The sequence below is a fragment of the Aspergillus homomorphus genome (genome assembly GCF_003184865.1).
Source record: "Aspergillus homomorphus CBS 101889 unplaced genomic scaffold BO97scaffold_35, whole genome shotgun sequence".
Taxonomy (NCBI): Eukaryota; Fungi; Ascomycota; class Eurotiomycetes; order Eurotiales; family Aspergillaceae; genus Aspergillus; species Aspergillus homomorphus.
In genome coordinates, this window is record NW_020291921.1 from 30693 (window position 1) to 49112 (window position 18420).

General features: G+C 51.2%; 4 protein-coding genes across 4 annotated transcripts; 1 reads left to right on the forward strand and 3 right to left on the reverse strand.

The window, feature by feature from the left end:
* Positions 1-392: 392 nt before the first annotated feature.
* BO97DRAFT_351200 (DUF2457 domain-containing protein) lies at positions 393-2609 on the reverse strand (the record flags this gene model as incomplete). Its single annotated transcript, XM_025691968.1, has 2 exons — positions 393-914; positions 963-2609. 2 exons carry the CDS (start codon positions 2607-2609, stop codon positions 393-395), a joined length of 2169 nt encoding a protein of 722 aa, XP_025548845.1.
* A 1086-nt stretch (positions 2610-3695) lies between these two features.
* BO97DRAFT_407452 (uncharacterized protein) lies at positions 3696-4387 on the forward strand. Its single transcript, XM_025695643.1, has one exon. It carries the CDS (start codon positions 3867-3869, stop codon positions 4104-4106), a length of 240 nt encoding a protein of 79 aa, XP_025548846.1. The 5' UTR covers positions 3696-3866; the 3' UTR covers positions 4107-4387.
* Positions 4388-11061: 6674 nt separating this feature from the next.
* BO97DRAFT_157813 (uncharacterized protein) lies at positions 11062-11946 on the reverse strand. The gene has a single exon (XM_025690206.1). It carries the CDS (start codon positions 11721-11723, stop codon positions 11274-11276), a length of 450 nt encoding a protein of 149 aa, XP_025548847.1. The 5' UTR covers positions 11724-11946; the 3' UTR covers positions 11062-11273.
* A 3259-nt stretch (positions 11947-15205) lies between these two features.
* Positions 15206-18232, reverse strand: sha1 (putative calmodulin-binding protein Sha1; the record flags this gene model as incomplete). The annotated part of the gene is made up of 3 exons (XM_025700113.1): positions 15206-15546; positions 15603-15870; positions 15926-18232. 3 exons carry the CDS (start codon positions 18230-18232, stop codon positions 15407-15409), a joined length of 2715 nt encoding a protein of 904 aa, XP_025548848.1. The 3' UTR covers positions 15206-15406.
* Positions 18233-18420: the final 188 nt, after the last annotated feature.

Genomic DNA, 18420 nt, shown 5'->3' on the forward strand with positions numbered 1-18420 from the left:
CCGCAGAAGAAAGCACCAGGCTGTGGAGAGCAAGAATAGTATCAAATGCGAACATAATCAAAGATGAAGGGAATGAAAGAAACGCAAAGATGGATGAAAGAGTCGGCCACAGAAATGCGACTGCCCAGCTGAGCAGATATGCAGATGGGAACATTTCCGACCAATAGAATACCGTGGGACACGTTAAGAGAATAAATCAATGATGACAGCGAAGACAAGCTAAAATGCAAAGCGAAGACGAATGCTTCGTTCAATTCTGTACACCCCAGTCGATCCGCACGGGATAATCGTAAGCTCGAGCGGGCGACTGAAAGGGGGGGAAATAATAATCAAAGTATGTACAAGAAGGACTCGGAATCCCCTCATGAAGCAACATGAAGCAATAAATCGGTCTAAACGGATAGGACGAGCTGGGCGCTTTCTCCAACGCCGTAAGCTCTGCACCTCTCAGCAACTTCGAGGCCAAGCTCCTTCATCCGTTCAGCACCTTTGCCGGGGACCGGTCGCCGCTCCATCTGCTCCTTGGCAGCTTTGCGGCAGTGGGTGCGCCAGAACTTCTCCTTTCGTTTCTGACGCTTCTTTTCCAGACCCTCAACGATATCGATGGGGCCTCTCGTGTGCACCTCGCGGGTACGGGACAGTTCGCGCTCTGGCGATTCCTGCACTGGAACAATGCCAGACCAGCGGTGAGACTTGTCCAGGCTAGTGAAAAAGGGATTTGGAGTACGGGGAAGAGACTTGGTGCGAGACATGGAAGGCCGCTGCACCAGTTCGCTAATGTTGAGACCCTGGGCAGGAACCTCTTCCACAGTCTCCAAATTCTGAGTAGAAGATCGCAGCTTCATAGGCGGGGGGGACTTTAGGCGACGAGGGGATGCACGACCATGGCGGCGTGGAGGAGGGGAAACCATGCGCTTGGGGGGAGGAGGGGAAACCATGCGCTTGGGGGGAGGGGGGGAGACCATGCGCTTGGGGGACTGGCGGGGAGAAGCCTTGCGGCTGCTGTCCCGACCAGTGCGTCCTCGAGGCCCTTCGTCAGGCAGGGACTCGTCCACATCCTCCTCGTCAATGTCCTCGTTATCTTCCGGATCCGAGGTGGGGAAACTGGGGTCGATATCCTGGGGGATGATAATCTGCTTGGACAAACGGCGCTGCTCGATACAGGACTTGTAGGCGGCCTCCAGAGGACGGTCCTCGTCAAACGTACCGCAGACGAAGTCCGTACTGTCGGGAAGGTTGGGAGTGCCAGGGCGCAGCTTGGGGATCTTCATAGGCACTCGGCCAGTAGTCTTTCCGGAGAACGCGGGGGACCACTTCGGTGCCTGTTGGCTATCATTGGCGGAGTCGAAGGAGGTGTTCGAGTTGCGACGGCTGAAAGTGAACCGGGTGAAGTCTGGAGCCTGGGGGCTGGTGGCAGCTGTCGTGCTAGTCGGAGCCCACCACTCATAGTCGGATCCATTCTCACTTTCGTCATCCGAGTCGGCGAAGCCAGCCTCGTTGTCTGACTCATTTCCGTCGTCGTCGGAAGAGAAGTCGTGAACCGTTGAGTCATCGTCAGAATCCTCAGCATCCTCCTCGGCTTCCTCATCGAGCGCCTCTTCCTCGGCTTCCTCCCCGAGTTTCCGGATGGCGAACTCCTTCTTCATGCAGTCATTCAGCGTGATCTTCTGGTCGTAGTCGCCCGACTTGGTAACCCATTCGTCATCCTCATCCACAGAGCTGGCAAACTCGTGGAAGCGAGTGGCCTCAGACTCCTCAAACTTGCCGAGTCCCTTGGTAGGGACACCTCTGCGCTCGGTTGGAGGCTTCTCGGGCGAGACGTCTTTGGCGGGAAGAGTCTCTTTCTTAGGGGAAACCTTGCGTGCGAGGGGAGCAGGGGATCCGCGAGGACGGCACCGGAAGGGACTGGCGCGGGTCGGCGACCGCTCCCTCCGCGTTTCGGGGTCCCGTGCTGGGCAGACAAACGTCAGGACGGTCTTGCGCTTGGGTTCCGTAGGTGTAGGGCTGGAATCGTTGGTTTTCGTCGTCGAGCGCTGCGGGGTCTGGGCTGATTGTTCTTCGGTCTTGCGACCGCAAGCAAAGCTGATGCATCGCTTGCGACCCAGGTTTGCCTCCACCGCGTGCTCACCACCTTCCACGGCTTCCGCCTTTCTCTTATCGCCCATCGAGGAGGGCTTGCTAGTCATGTGGGAGGGCAACGGCGGGCTCGGGGTGTTGGATAAGGACGGACTGGTCAGGCCACCATCGCTGGTCAGCTCGGCGGTGGAGATGCCGCTGATGTTGGTGTAGGTGTAGGAGCGGTAGAAACTGTGTTCGTGGGAGGAGGACGGCTGCTCGGTGGGGCTGAGAGGGGGGCTGTTCTTCAGGGCCCGAGTGAGGAGGGATTCTTTGCGGTCAGACATGGCGGTAGGAGACTTGACGTAAACGACTCCCTCGTCCATGTTGCTCATCGACGTATTCAGAAAGCGGTGATCGGGAGGTTCATCCATATCCTCACCCATGTCGGTATCTTGAGGGGCCGACTTGTTGGACTGGTGAGGTGAGAGTAGCATCTTCAATAGGTTGTGTATTGAGGCAAATGGCCGTTCACCACCACGTAACTGTGCCATTCCTTAGAAGAATTAGGTTTATTAATAAGGTCAGACAAGACCGAGGTAGGTCGGAGGCGTGCGTGAGAGTGAGAGAGGTTGGTGGTGTAGGTGAAGGTGACTCGGCGGGAATAGTGGCGGTAAGTAGTAGTCAGAGGGAGGGAGTCAATTGGGATCGAAGGATAATAAAAAGATAATTGCTTCAATTTCAAGGTTAAAGAAGAAGATGCTCTCTCGCTATCGATCAATAAAAGAACTGATCGACCCAGAGGGCGGTGCTTTAGGTTGTCCTTAGCAGGACGAGGATTGTCATGATATAGAACACATGATGCGGTAGGTAGGTGGAGAGTGTAAAGAGGAAAAGGGTTAAAGGAGGACAGGAGCGTTCAGGTATGCGGCCAAGAGATGGACTTACGCCTTCTTCAGAGATTGGCAGCTCAGAGAGCGCCAGAAGAAGAAGACGCGTCGAAAGAGTTTCGCAGGTGCAATGTGTTGGCAGTGCTAGGTGGGATTGAGATGAGGGAAGAAGGAATGTAGAGATGATCGGAAAATAAAAGTGATTAAAGGGAGGGGGGAAGGTGGAAAAGGAAAAGACAAAAAATAAAAAATGATTAAAATAAAATTACCCAAGGGAATTAAAGAAAAAGAAAATTAAAATCGGGAAGAGAAAAGGTTTCTGTTCATTTTGGGTTTGGGAAGGGAGTTGGTACTGTATGTAATTTAACAGTGTCAGTACCGGGTGTTGGTAGTAGACTTGGTTTAGTACTACTTTAGTTAGCAGGGGAGGAGAGATTTTGGGGTGGGGGGGCGGTTAAAATGGGGGGAGGGGGGGGGAAGAAATTGTGGGAGAATGACGATTTGCAGGGTAGAAAGTCCTTTCAGTTGGGGAAGAGGAAAAGGCAGGGTGTGTGCGGTGCGGGAGAGCGGCGCCAGGTTGGGAATTTCCCTCTTCCATCCATCTGGGTGGGAACAACAGCAACTGAACCGGGTTCAACTGTCTCTCGTCGCCACACTTTCTCCCATGGCAGGGCAAACTGATCGAGAGACAGAAAAGCGAGACCAGAGACAGCAGGGCAGACCGGGCAGAGCAGTGCACCTGCGCCTGCACACCACCACCAACCAGTCCACCAACCAATCCGCACGATGATAATTTTCTGATCTTCTCTGGGGCTTCTTTTGCTTCGTTCTGCAGGCGGCCTAAGGAACGCTCGGTCCAATCAACCCCGCTAAGCCTGGTTCCACTTCGGTGCTTTGCAGCCCTTTTGCTTCCTCAACCCAATGCAATGCTTTGGTTCCTGCGGCTACGTGACGCTGGTGGTTCAGTCCATTACAGCCATAGTACACGATCAAGTGGCAGTCTTTGTTGAGGGTAATTCCGGGATCCTGGGTGGCCACAAACGAGGTGAGGAAGGCGAAGAGAGACGCAAAAGAGACAACAACAAGAAAGTCTCTGGCAGCACAAAGATCGTCTGCAATAAGAACTTGAGTCAATCAATCCATCAATCAATCCTTCCTTGAAGGAACCCCGGAGCAGGGTTCAAGAGCTCTCATTGTTTCTCTTCCAGCAAAACACCCTGCCCTCCTGAGGGCGTCACCAGTCTTTCGTTACCACCCGGTTTCATCCTATGAGACAAGCTAGTATCGAGGAACAACCCCGAGATCACCCACTATGAGGCATTTTGGAGGTTGGCTCACGACCAAGCCAGGCTATACTCGATCTTACTAACCCGGTCAGCCAGAGTTCCCTCCCTGGGTATAGCCAGCTTGGTTATTTGTGACTCGCTAGGATCTCTCTCAAGTCTCAACCCTCGATCCTGTACGAACCTGATCAAAAAAAAATAACTTGTAGAACACACCATCACGCAGGAAATGAAAACACAAAATGCAAAAAGGCAAGGGATTGATTGGTTTCTTTTCTAGAACATGTACGACGGGGAGATAAATTTATCTGATCGGAATGTAGTACAAATCTCGAACATAACAACAACATTCCAGACAGCGAAGACATGGAAGAGCTGTTTCCCCAGCTGTGTCTGCGGTAAGGAGGAGAGGACGAGAGAAAGGATGAACCTCCACGAGGACAAAACTGGAGCAGGGCAGGGCAGCAGCCAACAGCAGCAGCAGCAGCAGCAGCAGCATCCGAGCGGCACGAGCTGCAACTTGCAGTCGCCAATACTCGTACTCTGCTCTCACTCACTCAGTGTGTCTTGTGGGCAAAAAGAGTTGCCCTACCGACCGAGTGGATGGACGGACCGACCGAACATGTCAATAATCATGACGGGCCGTAAGGAATGTAAGGACGGTGTAATTACGGACAGGCGCTCCCAGCCGTGCACGGCAAGGCGAACCCGAGTAGACGAGGGCGGACCCCGATTAGGTAAGAACCACCACACCCACCACCGCGTCCCACCGTCGTGGACATCGGGGTCGCGCCGAAGCCGTTTCAGCGGTGCCTCTTTGTCTTTAAGAGTAAGCCTTCACGAAGGTTGAAGGTCAGGGCCTCTAAGACAAGTCGAGTCTAGTTTGCTGTCGATTTTCGTTTTCGCATTGGTCAGGAAGGGCTTCGGCTTCTCCTTTCTTATCTTTACCTGCTGCGCAGCTGTTGGGTGCATTCCATTGCGACTGTGGAAATACCGGTCCGCATGACAGAAGTAACTGGGGTAAGTTAGTTAGGAAGTTATGATGATGATGATGATGATGATGATGTCCTATGGTTGGTTTTCCCGGCGTCGCTACGACGTAGTGCGGTATTGCGGAACTTGATGATGGAAGCGCTCACCAGGAAAATGACTTCACACGCCTCATTGTTGGACAGCTATCATACATCCTCCATCCCCTATACCTCGCTTGAATTTACATTCAACCCCCTGAATTGAGACAATACTACACGTTCAATATGCCTCCGCGATTTCAATAATGAATGCTTGGTATTGTCTTGGACTCTCCTCAGTCAGATTAAACTATTACCTTTGCCGAGACAGACACACACACACACATTCAAGTGACCTCCTACAGATGTTCCTGATCCGGAAAAGCCACGGTCTTGGCGCTCTGACGTAAGGTGCCCCTGATTGACGGACGACCGACCGGTCCGAAGCAGATTGAACTAGGAAACACCAGCTGTGTCGGTTAGATAGATAGTGGCATGCCGTAACTAGCTGTTTCCTAGCAAGAAAGTAGTCTCTTTCTTGAAAGAGAGAAAGAGATCAGTTATGCCGATCGAGAATTAGAAACAAAGCGATCGTACCACGAGAGCTTCAAATGTTCATCATTATATCACAAACCCGCCCGGGAGACACTGTCTGGACTCTGGAAGCCCCCTCTCCGGCCATCGGCCATCGGCCATCCAGACTCGACTCGAGACTTTCTTTGTCGTCGTCGCCCTCTTTCTGTGTCCTCTCCTTGCGATGACGACGTGAGCATAAAATCAACCCTTGTTTACTTACTCTTTTAACCCAGAATATTCACTAACCCTTTCCCCCTCAAGCTGCAACGGCTACCACCTTACTCCGTCACCAACCATGGGAGTCTCTCCCCCTCTTTCTCCTCCCGCAATTCCTAATGACGGTTCATGACGCTATCGAGTTGGCAGTTAAGTCTCCCAAAGAAGAATTGAGGTTACAGCCAGACGGTCTGGCACGAGATGGACACTCCATCATGCGTCCTCCCTTGGTAGCGACGGCTGAAACTCTCCCATCAGATCTGGCAGCCGGACCGGCGAAAGATCGTAGGACTAGATCGGTCGAAATTGATGACTGTCTAGACTGTCATACCTAAACTAGAAAGAGAGAGAGAGAGTATGTGTACTGTACAAGCCACAGACAGCTTACTCGGTAATGTACGTAGAACAGTCTACATAGGTAGTTAGCTCTTAGCCGTGCCACCCCTTTTTCTCTGTTCCATGGAGACTGAAAAAAAAGAGGGAGGAAATTATCCTCGCGAATCTGGCTGAGCAGGTTCGATTGAACTGAGCCACCCGACCGTGTGGTGTTGGTCTCGGAAGCATGCGGTGGATGCAAAAATTGCACTCGTAGCTACATACTAAGTATGTACTGTACTTGCTTCCGTAGATCTGACACGATGGGCAGATTAAACATCGAGCTAGTTCCGGCCATGTCGATTTGAAACGGACCAAACGATTGAACAGATCTTTGTGCCTGTGTCTGTGTTGAGTTTAAACTTTCGCATGGGATAAAAACAAACAGAGTGATGATCCTTTTTTTTTTTTTGTTGTGCAGCTTGTTGCGCATGTGTGGCTTTGTCATTGTTTACTTTTGGCTCCACCCTTCCCTCCCATCCATTGTACTTAGTATAAAATATCTATACTTAGTTTTTGTCCGAGTTCAAGGAGTCATGGGAAGAAGTAAGAAGTCTTGTCATTCACCACTTGAAACTTGATTGCTTAGGAAGAAAAGAAGAAACCCCAAAATCTTTGTCTTCCATGATCCTGGAAGAAAATCGCCAATTTTAGATTTAGGCATTCATGACAAGAAAAAGATGATCATCGTCCCAAGTGAGGATTGCCCTGCAACAACAGCCGAAAAAGAGGGGGCAGGGCGTGACCACTGAACAGAGCAGCAGAGCAGGGAACCAATGCCGAGAAAACAGAGAGACGGATGAATGGATGGATGAATGAATGAATGAATTGTATTCTTACATACACTCCTGCATTCATACAGTCCCCATACCAACAAACGCATTCCGCCGTGCGTATGCCAAGCTCTGGGTGCCTGTGATTTCAAAAAAGCAATTATGGGCTTCAGAGACGAGGGAGAAGGGGTTTCGTCGAATCATTGGCCAACCCTATAGACAGACAGCAGTTCGATGGGCTGCGATGCCGTAATTTCCGGGGCCCGGAGGGGTGGAAGCAGTTCGTTTTCGGATTCGCTTGACTGAATGAGCATTGAATCATCGCGATCCATTGTGTCCACTTCTCCATCTATGCCCGATGGGCAATGGGCAAATGAAGTGACATGACTTGGACTGGCGTTGACTGACTGACTGACTTGCCAGAGAAGCGGTCAGCAAAACAACACGCGACGGAGGGGACGAGAAAGGCGGAAACAGGGACGGGTAAGGTAGGAGGTCAGGTAAGCAAAAGCAAGAGCATGAGCAAGAGCAAGAGTAAGAGCAGGCTGGGATGGGCACGACCAAATCATCTTTTCAGCCCGGCAACCTTACCCAGCTCAGGTTGGGAGGCAAAAGGCCGCTGCCAGCCACTGATTGATTGCCCTGGTAGGAATTGAACCCTATACGCTCTTGACATGACATGACTGTCAGATCGTCCCAGAGTAGAGAGAAATAAGCGGAGACATAACTTTGTTTCGTTGTTGCTGTTGATTATTGTTATTGTTATTGCGCTGATATAGTTTTACCTGTTATGTAATTAATAACAATAGTCAATAATTGCATGTATACCAATCCCATGGATGGAGTCTTCAAAAGAACTCACAGACCGAGAGTTCTTGGACAAGCTTCCTACGATTCAGGGATCTTCCCCACCACCCACAACAAAACCGAAAGCAAGTCCCAAGGCCCTGCAAGTCACGCAGCCAATCCAAGCTCCTCGGAAATCGTTCAATCGATGATTGTGGTTGATTTCCCTTTTGTGCTGTCAACTCAAACTCCACCCACACACTCTCTTCTCCCACCATCCATCGCATTTCGCATTTGAATCGCCGTCCATCCCAGCAATCAGGATCTCCCGCTCGCCCGCCGCCGCCCTACTCCTTCCTCCGATGATAATCCGGGAATTCAAGAATCCAGCCGACCAGTCATGAGCACTTGAGAAGAGGAAGGGGGGGGAAAGCTGAGCTGAACCCAGTACGGCAGGGGGACGAGTGAGATTCTCTTAGGTGAGCGTTCAGTTATTCCCTCCTCTACTAGCATAGCAGCCTTACGATTCATGAGCAGGAGAAATCCCTCCTCTCGTTGGGTCACAAACGAACTGGAACGATCAATTGCCTGCCTTGTTCCCCTTCTGGGCGTCCATACACACACACCGACACCGACAACAACAACAACAACTATCCAAAGTGGCAGGGGCCCGTCTTCCACCAGAAAACTCCAATAATTGCCTCACCAAGTCAATCGATCCGATCCCGCGAATCCTGTCCCGTCATCCAATCATACGAAGAACAACAACAGCAACAACAGCAACACAAAGGGTAGAGAGAAGGAACGTAGAGGAAGAGGAGGAGGGGGGCAGGACCAGTTTCATCCGAGTTACACCCTCAGGATTCCGCTTACCCCGGTATACAGTAGACTACCACCACTTTCACAACAAACAAACCAGACAGAGTAAGAGAGCGTCATCACCCCCATCCCTCCCCACAATCTAGACCCTGAAACCCCCAGAGTCTTACTGCTGCTGCTACTGTACGCCTCCAATCCTACACTACAGTAGCCGTAAAACCAGGGTCTGCAGACTGCAGACTACAACTGTAGTTAGCAGGCAGCAATGTGAAGTCCCAGATCCCACCACCAAGCTAGCAAGTCTAGAGACGGAGCCCGCTCGCCCGGGAACACTGCCTACAGTAATCCCGAGGTTAAATAGACTGGAATTCAAGGAGAAATAAACAACACCAAGAAAGTCCCCGGAGAGGGGAGTTTGAGAGATGCATGGTGGCTTACCGGGCCACGCACGGCTCGGGGGGGTAAGAGTGGAAAGAGAGTTTTTAATCCTGATTCCTGGTGGAGGGGAGCGACACGGGATCCTTTCTATCCCCTTCTCATTAACATCATTATCATCATGATGCTTAAACCTGGGGTTGGGGTCATGTTATTGCGGAGGATTTAATTTCCCATACCGTACCGTAGTCGGCGACATCAAGAATTCTCGGCAATATTAACCTACTAACCACATTGTCCTACTACAACAAGAATAAACTTAACAAGATCCGAAACCTCGACCAAGCTTGAAAGTTGAGACAACAACGGTCAGGATGATCTACAATAAGTTACTTATTGTTCACTTAACAGATCAACAACTATGTTTAGAACCACCACCACCTCTCCCTCGTCAGGCTTATCCGCATCCCCCAACCAGCAAAACCAGTCCCCAGTCACCGGGACCCCAGAAGAGGAAACCACAAGTCCACCACCCATTTAAGTGGCAGCTTCTATCAGACGAAACAGCCACCATACCAGCAAACCTACGTACTCGAAGATAATCACCCCAGCCTTTCGGAGAAGACGTGGGGTGGGGATCGAGCTGTATCGGACCATTGCACTCCAAAGTGGAGACGGAGAGAGAGAAGAAACGGTCTAAATGATTGTCGTGCGTGTGAAGTGGATTCCTCCCCCCAAGCAAAAGTCACGACTCACGAGATCAATGACAATTTACGGTCGTTTGACTGAATGCAAGCGACAAACAAACAAAGCAAAGCAGATCGAATGCAATTGTCTACTTAGTTTGTTACTCCAAGGAGAAGGGAGAAGAGTCCACTGGAGCATCGGATGTGTGTTTTGGTACTTTTGTATTTTTTTTTCGGTTCGCTTGTGAGCTTGTACGCTCTTGCTACGGAGTACTTCGTGTACAGTGAGAGAGATGCATAGTACCAAACTAAGTTAGAGCAATATGCATAAGTTGGGAGGTGACTTTATGTTCTGAACACACACGAACAAATTCCTGGATCTTCCTCGATGTAGGAGGATAAGAATAGCATAACTTTCAAACTTGACAGGGCTTATCGAGTACTTAGTACTACTGAATAGCGACCATCCCTCCACTAGTCTACAAACCCACACTAACTAGGGAGCAAGTAGGCATAGTGGCATACACTACAGCATCTCATACATATGAATGGGGGGGTATAGCCCATATCTTATTGGTGCTGGCAACAGAAGGCAACGGAGTACTGCTGGAAGCTGAACGGCCGACGTCGGCCGTAAGGCAAAAATTGTATGAGGGATTTAATTACCTCAGTAAGACTAAGCCCCGTGTGCAGTGCACTGCACGAAAGCACTCTGTCGTTTCATTCACTCCGTAGGAGTTCGTTGGGGATCGGGAAGGAGGAGAAGAGGAGGGGGAAACATTAACGATGGCTCACTATACCCTATTCTTGCCTCTTGTTTCCCTCTCCCTCTCGCCTCGCTCATTCGTCCACTCGCCCTCTCTTCCTCTCCACCGGCAACGGAAGAACTTCGTTCGCGGATTTGCACCGGCCCTTTTCCCTCCTGATGCACGACGCCCCAAATCGAGTAAACCCAAGACACGCCGTCCGGCACGGCAATCGCTGCGTCTGATGGTTAGCCTTTGAGATCCCGTATAACCGCTTTAGGGTCGGCCGACCCGGCGCATATTGCTTTCTGACACCCCCGTTCCCTTCCCCTTCCCCTCTTTCTCTCGTCCCGTTGATGCTCTTTGATGGACCGAGCGTTTTTTTACTCTTGCGCTAATTGTCGAATCATTCGCTTCTTCCCCAAACTTTCTAGCTTCCTAACGAGCTAACAGATGTACTGTATGCGAGGCTGCCGTCATGACAGCTGCAACCCGCACCTGTCTCTCCGAATCCACCGGGTGGGTGGCATGTTCGGTTCTTTTCATGGAAGGATTCAGAAGGTCGTCCATGCTGCATCTTGAAACGCAGCAGGTGTGAAGGTCCGGCCTGGCCCTCACTCGCCGTAACCACAATACAATACCATGTACAGTAAGTTGGATACACGGAAGATAAGATCGTTGCTTCAGCTGCTGGGCCAGCTGCCGCTGCTGCACTGATGGTCAACAACCCAAGTCGCACATGGGAGGACCTCACCCTTGCTTGGGGGCCCAGAACTCGACATGAATCCAAGGAGAGTGGCAGAAGCGAGGTCTAGAAAGTCTAAGCCTGGGTGACCGTCCTGCCGGGTCCGACTGCACGTCCGGAATCCTACCATAGTTGGTAACCATCTGGAATGTGTCAACGCCAATGCCACAATAGAGATGGGGGGGAGGATGATGACATTCTTTCCAGGGAGGGATTCCGCAGTGCATACATAGCATAGTAGGCTCTTGTGATCGTCCGTCCTCCCCCCATTTAAAGACACACAGGGACAGAGAGAATCACCCGCACCTCTCAATGAATTCCCGACTGAGAGAGCCAAGACTTCCTCGCCAAGAGTGCCAAGGGGGGGAAACATTGAGTCTCCTTCCATGCCGCGATCAGTTGGCGGTGGTGATGCTGGGTTGAAAAGCAAAGGTTACCCCCCCGTCCAACCGCCCCTTACTCTATTTTCCTCCTCTGACCGGCCACGGCAACATTCCACGACATTGCTTGGCAACGTCCGATGACTTCGCCCCCCCCTCTGGTGTGACGACCGGAGCAGCTCACTTTCGCCAAGAGGGCACACAGCCATGATACCGCCGCGGGAAGAGAGGGAAGGAGAGCGCGCCGAAAAAGAGAGTCTGGCCGGTTGAAGATGCACCCGCTCCCTGATAGAGACGTCTCTCCCCCGCCGGCTACCGACTTATCCCGTAACTCCGCTCTCGATCACATTCCTCTTCTCTCCATGCCTTGCTTTACTAGGTGCGATTTGTCGCCGGTCGGTTCGATTTGAGTTGGTCGCGCGGCCAAGTGATGCCAAGATCCACCCATTCCAAATGCCTTCACGGTCTGGCCAAGACGTTACAGAGTTGGAGGGAGAAGGAGGAAGATGGCTCACGATAGGAGGACCGAGAGTTCCTGATTTGGACGAGGATCGCCGTCGATCATCTGCTTCAATAATGCATAGCTGGTTCTTGGCACTGCGAAGGATTGAGCATGAACACGTCGGATAGGCACTGTTCAGGGGCAAGATCGATTTATTAGTCCAGATAATGAGGCTATGCTATGCGTCTGGTAGTCTCAGGGACTATCAATGGCCAAGAACCACGTCGCCAGCACTGCCGTCGTCCATTGCGACTTGACCCAAATGGGAGGGGAAAGGCAGAGGAATGAGCAGTTGTGATCTCCGCTCCAGGACTGAGTGATTGACCTAATTAACTGACTGGTCGGGGCCGTCGGTCTTGTGCTGTGAATTCAGAATGCATGCTCGGATGATATCCAACGCGCTCTCCTCCCTCTCCGCACCAGCGATCGACGGGTAACGATCATGAGGCGGGCGATCTGTATCTGGGATTCCTGGTCTTGTCCAATGATGGTCTGTGCAATTAAGGTTGACCCAGCACAGGTACAGACATCGAGGCGAGATGGAGGGTGGTTAGATAGCTTACCTCAAGCCTCCTAACCCTCGAATCGAGTCAAGTGCAGCCCGCTAATGTCGGGTTGTCAAGAGAGGGAAGACCGAAAAAGAACCGCGCAGTGGAAGGCGTACGGGGTTGTCAGTTGGTTGCCCTTTTGAGGCAAACTTCTCGAAGGTCGAACTTCTCTCGTCTCTCTTTCCCCGCATTTTGTCACTTAGTCGATTGATCTGCTATTCAAGTTTCCTTGTATTGGTAGACACAACCCATTATATCATAATACAGCTCGACTTACGCCAATATCAAATCACCGAAACCATAACAACAACAACAACAACACCACCACCGTTTAGAAACAGAATGTAGCCCGAGTGCAAGAGTGGCGGGTATCTTCGGCCCCGAAACAACACACCACCAAGGCTACGTCATCGGCCTGCCACACCTCCCGTTTGCAGTTCTGACTCTGAGATACTCACTTAGTAACTCAAGCCTTTTTCGCTCTAACTAACTAAGTTAATTGACTAACATAATTAGTCACTCGGTGGCTGTGATCTCCGGCTATACCGGGTTTGTTGCTTTGTGCTAGTCCATTAGTAAGTCAGTCAGCCAAATCACATTCGGAGAGATGTGACCCTCTGATGTCATCTGCTATAGGCCTCCGAGTTATTTTCTCCCCGTGGCGATGGCGATGATCGATAGACAAGACAGGGCTGAAGGAGTCACTCGGTTGCCTATCATTACGGATGGCTTCCTATTTTTATCGCGGTTCTGTAATCGCCCACGACCGTATGTTTGATTACTGCTCTGTTTCGACTTTCCGTTTTCGAGAGCTCGGTGGTCGGTAAGGTATGATATGATATAATCTTGTGTCAGAGGTTAGGAACGTGTTACTACACATGGCTACTGCCTTGGGAATGTATCCTCTAGGCGAAGAAGCTCGAGTTCGAGAAAAGGAAGTTATGTGACATCACGGTCTGTGAGGTATGTACTCCAGAGAAGTGATGATGCTATACTTGTGATTCCTTATGGGCATACGGAGTAAGAGATGAGGTGCATGTTTGCGACATGAGACGATCGCTCCCAATGACTCAGCTGGGACTTTCAAGCTTGCGCGCGACTCGAGACATGTAATACTAGAGGCTCACTCTGTAGGCCGGCCTCCAGGAGTTGAGATCTGTGATAGAACCTTTCATGGGTCATTTCCATATCACGATATATTCGATTAGGACTGACTGAAGTAATCTGCGTCGGTCTATGCTTTTTCCCAAATCAACCTCCACATCCCACCTAGGCCTGCACCTTGAATGCCATCAATAGTGATAGACCTACAACGTAAATTCGAGTTCGGGCTCCACCTCCCAAGTCGAATACAACCCACAGCCCGAAGCATACCATTCAATAGACGGTGTCTCTAGCCACTACCGAAAAGACACAATGTCGCTCGGTGAATCCAACACGCGAAGAGTCTCCAAACACCTCCCATGAAACCACATACCTAACTTCACTCCCTCAGCCGAAGGTGTTCACAGCGGAGTCTCATTCTTCCAAACCAGCACCGCGATCCCGGGCGCCGAATTGCGCAGAGCCGGCCCGATCTTATATAGAGCATTATCGTGGGTAGTGAGGAGCAGCTCCATCGCAGATGTAATGCAGAGCGTCTCCACCCTCCAGATCCGCATCCGCAGCGAGAAAAAGAAGTCATCGCATCGGAGACAACACGCATGCGCCATTAACCTACGGAGGGCGCCACACCGTTGAGCCGCCAGTCAGCCGATTGCAGCACGGTAGCCCATGCACATGGCAAAGGTCCCGGTGGTGCTCAGCTCGGTTTCGACTACTGAGTGGATATAAGCTGACCCAGGCTATAGGAGTGGCATTTAAGCTGTATTGTGAGAGAAGGAGCCGTTTGCGCATCCGTGTATACTGATATCTTTCACCAATCTGATTCTGCAGGGGATACATGGCGCTGCCTGGTATGGAGGCGTCTTACACGATCAGGCTAGCGGAAATCATACAAAGCTAGTCTGCCGTTCGCCCGGATGCTCCGTGGGGATACGGAGGAATGACTAGGTTGAGCTTTGCGCTCGATGGTGGTGGCTGGCCGGTCGAGCCTCGAAGTCTAGCCTTGGGCCGGGGATGCCGTGGAGTGAGATAAGCCGTAAGTGCTTGCTTTCCTTGTAGGCATCTCACTATATACGACTGTGGTGGGCTCGTTTGATGGTGGCGCGAGGCTGAAATGAGCGGCCTGACTGCAGACGGGCCTGCTGATCACCTAGTCGGTGGAAGAATACTACCAGTCATTCATTTTGTAGTGACGACTGCTTTCATGTACCGTCATTCTTAGCCAGTCTATCTGGAGCCTACAAGACCGGCCTTGAAGCTCAAGCCTCTACTCCGCCCGATGCAAGCTTTTCTCTTTGGAAGAAAGAAGTTCAGATTGATCTGTTCGGAAGGGTATGTCTCCTCTGAGGCTCGAGCCTATTCTCAATAAAGAAGCCTCTAGACCTTCGTGATAAACGCCTCATGCTCCTCGTGTAGTTTCCAGTTCTACCAATAGATAAGAAGCCGTGTAGAAATAGAACGGGCTATTCTCTGACCAGCGTTCCCAGTGTCATCTGCGCATGGCGCTCTCAGGCCATGTCTCTGGCTGTATACTGTTTTAGACGCCTCTGTCTTCTAGATTGCTTTGCGGTGCGCGTTTGGTGGCGGATAGAATTCGCGAGCAAAGGAAGGCGAGGACTCCGATCGTGAAGTCAGTGTCAGGGATATGTGCACCAGAAGGTGGGCAAATGATTCGTACTGGACGCTCGTTAGTCGCTGCAAAAACAGTCCGGGTTGTCGAATAGATAACTCACCGAGCTCTGCACTACAACCCAAAACCCGTAAGCGAGACTCCATGGCAAATGCTCGCTTGCTGTCATCACACAGATGCTCATCGCTGTCGAGTATGTTTCCATACTCATTGACAATGCACTCATAGATTTTCCCATCGCTGAAATCCGTGCTGAAATTCTCGAGATGTAGTCCGTTGCTCTCCGCCAGGAGATTGGCCCACCCCTTGAGCAAGCGCCTAATTTCGTTGCAAGCTGCTCCCAAGGTATCCAAGGAATCTAGATCCGCGTCCTCGAATGCCATAGTGTTCAGGCAGAGATGTAGTCTTCGTCTTTAGACGGCAAACCTCTCTTCTCAGCTCTCCACAGTCCAAGAGCCTGTCAATCCCCCAAGTACTGACCAGCCCACTGAGAATTTGGAGGGTCTTCTCACGGTGTCCGTCGACTATATCTTCCGCACGCACCATGTGAACAAGCTGTCGGGTTTCATCGATTGAACGTAATGTATCCAAGGTGATTTGCACATTGAACAGCTTCACTGCTCGTCCAACGCAGGGAAATTTAAGCCTGTTGGACAATGGCCATTTCTGATCCCCGACTTCTCCAGGCGTAGCTGGTTTCAGAACCAACAACTCGACAAGTCGTGCCAGCTTCACTCCATCACGTAGATCCACAGCAATATTGCTTATCCAAAATTCGTACTCCGCCAAGGGCTGCTGCTCATACGACAGCTGGCAATCTAAATGATGCAGTGCCTTGATAATATCGCCGCATGATGGCAATAGCAGCTGGCCTAGCGCCTGCAATACAGCAGTGGAGGACTTATGCAAGGATGAAGGCTGGAAAAGAAGATGTGGTAGCAACGACCCCGAGCATCGCTTGGATTGGTCCAGAAGGACAATGATCATAACGCTTCGAAGAAAGGTCCGGCGGTATGCGCGTCCTGCGATATCTCCATCATCTCCTTCACGGTCTTGAGGATGCCGCTCCATGTCCTGATTCTGCAAGAGAAAGGCGTCTAAGAAGCCTTCTAACTTCCGTTTCATTGCCTTCTCTCGGGCAGCGTCTCTACCTCCCGCGGCCAGCTTCGAGCTTGGAATGGCTCTCCCTGTGATCACTTCGAGTGCTGCTCTTAAAGCCTCCAGGTCATAGGTATGAACCCAGAAGTCCAGGAACTTCCGCTTTAGGCCCAAATCTCGATAAATCTGATTAGTACGACTGAGTGCATCCTTTGGCAAGCTCAGAGCACCATAAAATAACGATGCCTTGAGTCGTTTCTGCAGTTGTGTAAAGGGAGCTCTTTGGTATAGATTTAAAAGCTCTTGTCTGAGCCTGTTGGCATCTGCACACCCTGAGTTGTTATCGTTGCCTTTGAATAACTCGTTCAGAAGTGGAGTCAATACTATCTCCTGGTGCCCGAGCCAGTCATCCTCGTACAATTCCGGCTTCGTGATATCGTTAGGGATAATAGAAGAACTTCTCACCAGCCACTTCGCACCCAGGCCATGCAACGTACTTGCTTTCCCCGCACCTGAGCTCGTGGCTGACGTGTCAAGTTTTGGGTCTCTGATCTGCGAAGCACTGTGACCGAAATATGGCGTCTGGTTGCTGACGTTGATCGACTGTCTCTTAGTCGGTTCTGTTTCTGGCTCGCTTGGTTTGGTTTCGGCCTCTGCGTGCCTAATGATCTGGTTGCTTGTCTTGGAAGCTAGTACCGTCTTGACTGGATTTGAGGTGTGCTTTGCTCTGCGAGCCTGGGTCTCATTTGAAGCAACTTTCTGCCTGCGTTCGTACAGCTCATCGACCTTCGAGTATTTGAAATTCTTTTTGGTCCCGACGAGGATTGATCCAGGCGGAATATTCTCCTTCCCACCATTCTTGCCAGGCATATCGACATGAACATTAGCACACTGGAGAACTTTCGAACTAGGGTTCAACGGTGCCCGCTGCGCGGTCGGGTTCATGGACCGTTTGGTCTGTCGCTTCCGTGCGATCTGTGCCTCCAAGCTGTTGATCTGCGTGTCCTCCCGAAGAAGGCTTTCCACATTTGCGGTCTTTTGGGGGCTAAGTGGGCCCATGAACACGCTCGCGACTGTAGTATCATCTGGGGGTATGTAGATCGTGTTACGACGGACAGCTTTCTTGAGGGTATCCTTGGACTGCAATCCCTGGTTCCGTCCATTGATCTGCGTCAGAAGCTCATTATTCTCAAGTTGATCCTGCCTCTTTTGCTGCTGCGACATCGTGATGACTCCCTCTGAGCGCCGTGATTGTCTCTGTGGGCTAGCGACAAAGCTGACCTTCGAGCGGAATCTCTGAGCCGGCTGGGCAAGCAAGGACTTCTTGCGGGTCGAATGGATAGCTGTCGCGGTGACTTCTTTTCTCGGTCCATGGGCGGCCTGCGCGGAATCCACCTCGTGGTCATCATGGATCATGAAGGACGCGTTCGATCGAGTTTTCCGTCTGGGTTTGGCGCCCGTCAGGACCGAGGGTCTTATCTCGGTCGTGAAATCAATGTCCTCGGTTGAGTCACCGCTGGTGATGCTTCTGTCCCAGAGACTATCAAGCGAGCTTCTGTCGCTGCTTCGATCAGATGCCGAAATCCTCAGCCGCGAGGGGCAAGGGGTTGTGGCATCATAGATGTAGCTTGACATCTTGGAAAAGAATGGGACAATTTCGCTTGGAGGCTGAGACAGATATGTTGTAATAGAATCGCTATGATTGCAAGCTCTTTTGTATAGACTGCACTAATGAGTCTGACTGGTCAACATGCTTGATCATGAAAATAAATTCTGGCCGCGCTGCGTCAAGGGGAACGCGTCGAAGGAAGGCAGGTGTATAC

What these genes read in the sequence shown, in the direction of transcription:
- BO97DRAFT_407452 (XM_025695643.1), top strand. Translation starts at nt 3,867, where the DNA reads ATGCAATGCTTTGGTTCCTGCGGCTACGTGACGCTGGTGGTTCAGTCC.
- BO97DRAFT_157813 (XM_025690206.1), bottom strand. Translation starts at nt 11,723, where the DNA reads ATGGAAGGAGACTCAATGTTTCCCCCCCTTGGCACTCTTGGCGAGGAA.